The 6,798-nt window shown below is 32.5% G+C and overlaps 1 protein-coding gene across 1 annotated transcript; it reads left to right on the top strand.

Moving 5' to 3' along the window:
• The first annotated feature begins 3,839 nt into the window (after positions 1–3,839).
• Positions 3,840–4,823, top strand: LOC136083271 (uncharacterized). The gene is made up of 2 exons (XM_065802671.1): positions 3,840–4,343; positions 4,419–4,823. The coding sequence occupies exons 1-2, from the start codon at positions 3,840–3,842 to the stop codon at positions 4,821–4,823; spliced, it is 909 nt and encodes a 302-aa protein (XP_065658743.1).
• The last annotated feature ends 1,975 nt before the right edge of the window (positions 4,824–6,798 follow it).

Here is a 6,798-nt window from a genome sequence, read left to right on the forward strand (position 1 = left end):
TGGGCCAGGTTTTTTTATTTTCTCCCAGTGCACAGTGGGCGTTTTTTGAAAAAAGTTTTTTATTCTACAGCTTATATACATTTTATAAAAGCTGAATGTTAAAGCTATAAAATGGTATATAATGTAATTTTTGAGAATGTATTTTTTGACTTGTGTCCAGAGATGATAAACGGCAGAAATCTTTTCGCCTCCACGTTTCTTCCGCAGCTATTGGCGGCCGCTTCCCAAAACTTTTTTTGCCTGCAGAATGTTCTGGCTTCCACCTCCAGATGCTTCCGCCTCCCGATTGGAGGCCGCCATTAGAACTTTGTTTTAGATGCAGAATTTTTTGGATGCCACCGCCAATCGGGAGGCGAAGGCAAGGTGATTTGGAAATTGCCTACAGTGGCTTCCGCCTCCCGTTTGGCGGCCGCAACCAGAAGCTTTATTTGGAGGCAGAATGTTTTGGAGGTCACCGCCAATCGGGAGCCGGAAGCCATTGACGGCCGCCGTTAGAAGATATTTTGGAGGAAAGATGATTTGGAGGCCGTCTTTAGTGGCTTCTGCCTTCCAATTGGCTGCGCCCGCCAGAACTTTTTTATTGAGGCAGAATGTTTTGGAGGCTGCCGCCAATCGGGAGGCAGAAACTAATGACGGCCGTTGTCATAAGTTATTTTGAAGGCAAGACAATTTAGAGGCCGCCTCCAGTAACTCTTACCTTCCTATAGGCTGCTGCTGCTAGAACTTTTTTATAGAAGCAGAATGTTTTGGAGGTTGCCTCCAATCGGGAAACGGAAGTCACTGGCCGCTGCCGTCAGAACATTTTTGGAAGCAAGATGAATTGGAGACCACCTCAAATGGCTTCGGCCTCCCAATTAACTGCTGTCGCCAGAACTTTTTTATAGAGACAGAATGTTTTGGAGGCCGCCGCCAATCGAGAGGCGAAAGCCATTGACGGTCATTGTCAAAAGATATTTTGGAGGCTCATTTTGAGGAAGTTCATTTTGAGGCCGCCCCCAGTGGTTTCTGCCTCCCAGTTGGCTGCAGCCGCTAAACTGGAGGTGAAATTTTTGCCTCCCGCCGCCTGAAGTTGAAAGTCAAAGGGGCAAAATTTTCATTAAAAAAAAATCAATCTTTAAATTGCTTAATTTAAGAAAGTTTGTGTTTAAATTAACAAGTAATTTAAAGATTAATTGGATTCAAATATTGAAAATTTAAGAAAGTTTGTTTTTAAATTAACAAGTAATTTAAAGATTAATTGGATTCAAATATTGAAAAATTGACATCAAAATTGCGTTTTATATGAAATTTATTGCCAAACTGGCTATTTAAAAAAATTATGATTTTGTCAGAGTGGTTTTTTTTTTTATAGCTATCAACAAAATTTGAAGTTACATATTCAAAACAAGAGTTAAAAGTTGGAAATTTTATGTCCATGCCACTGGCTGAAAAATCTTTTCCACGAAAGTTAATAGAAAATAAATTGTCAGTTTTTGATGGGATCAAAGTTTGAACTTTTGAACAAGTCGCTCATCAGTTGAATACTGTCACTTTTCGTCGCTCATCAGTTGAAAACTGTCACTTTTCAACCATAACATTAAATTCCTAATTTTACTCATTAGATATTGTTAAAAATTCTTGGCAAACCCAATATTCTTAAATACTCATTAAAAATTTTAGAAATTAATATCGGTTTGAATTTAATTTTTTCCAATAATCAAAATTTTTATGAAAATGAAAAATGTGCATTCGTTGAATAAAATATCGAGGGTATACTGCCATAATGCACTAAGTCATTTTTTGTTGGTTTTGAGTTAAGTCGAGATAAACACTCATTATTATATGCTTTATCACTTCCAAAACGCGCCAGACCTTATATTCTATATAATACCAAGTTATTGATTATTCTCAAATATACATGGGAATATACACCATTGCATGAAAAAAATTTTCATTAAACTGCTATTATCTCAAAAAAATGAAAAATGACTTAGTGCGTTCTGGCAGTATACCCTCGGTTTTATACTGAGGAGATTTTTTTACTTGTTGAAATTTCCAGTTTGCTATAAAATTTTTACTATTACGTTTTTTTTAACTCCCCAGTAAAAATTTCATAAAACATTTACGGTCATTATCAGGTACTTATCATCTAGTTAGAATATTTTGCGGCAAACATGTATTTTGCGGCTAACGTGCATTTTGCGGCAACATGTATTTTGCGACCTGTAATAAAATATCACATCCGCCTAAAATATTACATCCCCCATAGAAAAACCGAAATCGAGAATGCGTTTTTAAGTTATTGCACTTAGAAGTGTATCTAGTACGTCCGAAATATTTATTATGTACAAAAACAATAAAATTAAAAGCGCAACGATCAAGATTCATAAAGTGGTTTGTAAATAATATACTACAAATGAAGTTAGCATTAAATGGTAATATATTTTAAATTCATAGTTATGAAATTTTGATCCTAATATATTGCGTGACAATAATTATATAGATTACACATGGGGGATGTGATATTTTAGATACCAAATAGTAATACTTTTCATTATTTTAAATGTTACATAGGGGGATGTAATATTTTAGAAGCCTGAATAAGGGGGATAAGATATTTTACGTAGGAATTTCAGCTTCTTATTGTGATATATATACAGATTACACATGGGGGTACTTTGTCGCTGTACTTTGTCATTGCTTTTAATCGCTTTAAAGATTGTGGTTTCTTGAAAAGCAATAAAGAAGCGATTTCATTTCGTACAAATAACTTTAAAATTTTCTCTTTTAGATTTTTAAATGCATTGTATTATTAAAAATTTAACGCCGCATACCGAATTAGTTGACATTTGTATTTTTTTAAAAGAAAAAATAATTCAAAGACAGCTATTTTTTGATGATGATTTTGATGATGATAAAGTTTTTTTTGAAAAGCGTCTCTAGACGATGGAATTTTCATTGTTCGAATTTCTTATTCAAGATTCGAGTTATAAGCAATAGTATTTTTTATTATTTTTTTTAGTTAACATTTTTTCTGAGAGATTGATTAAGATGATTTAAGCTTTATGTAGAGAAAAATGCAAAACAAACAAATAAAAAAATATTTTTTGACTGAAAATAACAGATGGAAATGCAAGGTAGGGGAGATGGGGGCGCATTGATCGCCGGGGCAGTATGATCTTTTGGCTTTTACTCGTTCATTTTTGCCTTACTAGAAGTGAGGTTGCAATTTAATTAACCATTATGCTTCCCTAATTGATTATTCGTAATATTTTTTCATAAGGTTATCAGCGTCAAAAAAAATAAAGAAAATATTGTTTTTCGTCATAAAAAGTGATTTTTTTAAATCGTACTATAATTCAAATATATTTTTATTTAGATGTCTGTATGGGTTAACAACAATTTTATTTTAAATTTGTAAGTGTTAGGTGTATAATATAATATATAATTTTTATTTGGCTGCAATTTATACAGTAGATATTGCTATCAATATGTTACCTATACCTATTGGGGTACATTGATCTTTGACTATGCGGGGCCCATTGATCGGAGGATCAAAGTGCCCCATAGAAGACAAAGTGCCCCATGTTTTTGTTTATAAGCAATACAGTTAAACGAATGGAATTGTATTTATAATTAAAAAAAAAACTATATATAAACAAACAATAGCTTTTAGCATTTCATTTTTTAAATCTACTTATGTTATAAGCTAGTAATAATAATACTATTATTTTATAATATCAAAAGAATAATATTTAACATAATAATTAAAAAATATTTAACATAATATTATTATGTTAAATATTAGCATTTATTAAAAACATATGTTTTTATTGATATATTTTTTTACAGATCTTAAAATGGTTAGAAATAGAATTAAAAAAACAAATAAAGTTGCTATACCAAGTGAAACAATGAAAGTAGCTGTTAATAAAGTTTTAGAAGCAACACAACTGAATGTTGTAGCACGTCAGTTTAACATAGATAGAATGACTTTAAAAAGATATTGTCATAAAAAGAGGCTTAATCCAAATGAAGCTTTCAAGCCTAACTACAACAATAGACAAGTTTTTACAGCAGAAGATGAAAAAAGTTTATCAAGTTATTTACTAATTGCATCAAAAATGAACTATGGCCTTTCAACTAGGTCAACGCGATTATTGGCATATGAATTTGCTTTAAAAAACAATAAGATATGCCCATCATCATGGATCAAAAATAAAATTGCAGGCATTGATTGGTTGCAAAGTTTTATAAAAAGACAACCAGAGTTGTCTCTACGAACACCTGAAGCAACGAGCTTCGCTCGATCAACAGCTTTTAACAAACACACTGTAAGAGAGTTTTTTCAAAATCTTAAAACGGTAAGAAATTGATATAAATATAATCCTAACTGTATATATAATGTTGATGAAACTGGTTTAACAACCGTTCAAAAGCCGGTAAAGGTTTTAGCTGGTAGAGGAAGCAAACAAGTTGGAAGAATCACATCTGCAGAACGAGGAACATTGGTAACTGCATGTTGTGCCTCTAATGCTATTGGAAATTCCATTCCTCCATTATTTATTTTTCCTAGGGTAAAGTTTCATGATTACATGATTAAGGAAGGACCTCCTGGATGTGTGGGATTTGCAAATCCTTCTGGTTGGATGAACTCAGAAATTTTCATAGAATGGATTAAACATTTTGTTAAATATTCACACTGTTCTCAGGAATCTCCAGTTTTGTTACTTCTCGACAGTCATGAAAGTCATATTTCTGTTAAAGGCTTGGAGCTTGCAATTCAACACGGAATTACAATGATAAGTTTTCCTCCCCATTGCAGCCATAAATTGCAGCCATAAATTGCAGCCATTAGATAGAACTGTTTTTGGACCATTGAAAAGGTTTTACAATTCTGCATGTGATAATTGGATGGTTTCAAACCCAAGACCAATGACCATTTATGATATTGTTTCAATAGTTCGAGAACCGTATACAAAAGCTTTCTCACCATCTAATATACAGACAGGATTTAGAGTAGCTGGCATTGAGCCATTCAATTCTGAAATTTTCGAAGATGACGAATATTTACCATCATCAGTTACAGATAGAGCTGCTCCAGATACAGTTACTATCACTCCTGTCAACAACATGGAATCTGAAATGATACCAGCACATGTTAATCACATAGAGTCTGAAATAACTATAGTAAATATTGAAACAAGTATTTTAAACAAAGTGTCAACAAGTGTTGCTTCTATAATCTCACTTGAGGTTTTAAAACCTTACCCAAAAGCATCTGCCAGAAAAAAAAAGTTAAAAGTAGGCAGTTAAAAACAAGGATCTTGACTGATACTCCTGTCAGAAATGAAATTCGTTTGTCAAAAGAAAAGAAAATTTTGAAGCAAACCAAAAATCAACAAAAAGTCTCCACAAAAGATAAGAAAGAAACTAAGAATTACTTGCTTAGGAATAAAAAACAATGTAAACCAAAAGCTGCTTCACAACTTGACTTTCACAAATGATGAAATATTCTTAATCAAAATATTGTACTTTTAACAAGTTTTGTAAACTTAAAAGTTGTATTCTTATTTCAGTCTTTATATTTCAGTTCTTATAAATTTCAAGTTGTTGTAAAGTTTTAAACGTATATAAAGCGGGTAGCTTATAGCTGCTGTGATTTATACATTTTTTAATTAAAAATTAGACTAGTGGGTTTAACTGCTATATTTAAAAAATAATTAAAAAATTTAGATGTATTATATGTTATACAATATTACCCTTTGACTAAATTATTTACAAGATTTAGTTATAGAAGTGTTAAACGTTTAGGACGCATATAAGATCAATGTGCCCCAAGTCGGAGATCATAGTACCCCATAGTTTGGGGTACATTGATCTTTTGAGAGGGTTGTTTAAAAGTTAAAATTATTCATGTTTATGATTTTTTTAAATCAAAATATTTATATATTCCAAAAGCCAGATAGTTCTACATGTGTTTCGTAGTTAATAAGTTTTTACATCTCTTTCAGGTTCTGCGCAATTTTCAAAACACTGCTACGGCGATCAATGCGCCCCCATCTCCCCTATACGCAGAACAAAAGCCAGCAATTTTTGTCTGAAATGTTTCTTATCTTAAAGCCATTTGCATTCAAAACACAAGGATATTGCTATAGAACTAGGAATTTCGGAAAGGAGAAGAGTTCGAAATAACAGTCATAATAAGGGTAACGGTGAAGAAAATGCTATTTTCGTTTCACGTAAAAAAGTTAAATTTGACTTCGATATAAACGATACAGTAAAAGACTTCATAAAATCGATTCTGATGAGAAATTTGCCTATGACAGTCGCTGATGATATGGGGAAGAATAAGATAATTAGAAAGGCTCTTCAAGCTTTTGGTGTGAGATGGAATCGTCAAAAAGCAAAAAATTTTATTCTTAAGGCTGCTGACCAAATTTATGAAATTATTGCAAAGGATACAGAAAATGTATATCCATCATTAATGTTTGACTCAGCGTCTCATTTCAATACAAATGTTTTTTCTGCAAGTCTTCGGTAAACAAAAGATGGAAAGTTGCACGATCGAACTTTGGGAATACTCACTCAGCACGGACGGCAACTTTGGAGCGATTTTAGTTGATCAGCTAATTACTCTGATTGCGAAAGTAGGGAAAGGGGCAGATGATATTAACTCAACTTGTTCGGATCAAGGTAAACGCATGATCAAAGCTTCTGATACTCTCAGAGAAATGCAAAATCAAATGATCATTTGATTTTGCATTTCTCTGAGAGTCTCAGAAGCTTTGATCATGCGTTTACCTTGATCCGAACAAG

Source organism: Hydra vulgaris, chromosome 08 (genome assembly GCF_038396675.1).
Source record: "Hydra vulgaris chromosome 08, alternate assembly HydraT2T_AEP".
NCBI lineage: Eukaryota > Metazoa > Cnidaria > Hydrozoa > Anthoathecata > Hydridae > Hydra > Hydra vulgaris.

What these genes read in the sequence shown, in the direction of transcription:
- LOC136083271 (XM_065802671.1), top strand. Translation starts at nt 3,840, where the DNA reads ATGGTTAGAAATAGAATTAAAAAAACAAATAAAGTTGCTATACCAAGT. An exon ending in TTTTTCAAAATCTTAAAACG is followed by an intron (nt 4,344 to 4,418) that starts GTAAGAAATTGA and finishes ACCGTTCAAAAG; the next exon opens with CCGGTAAAGGTTTTAGCTGG.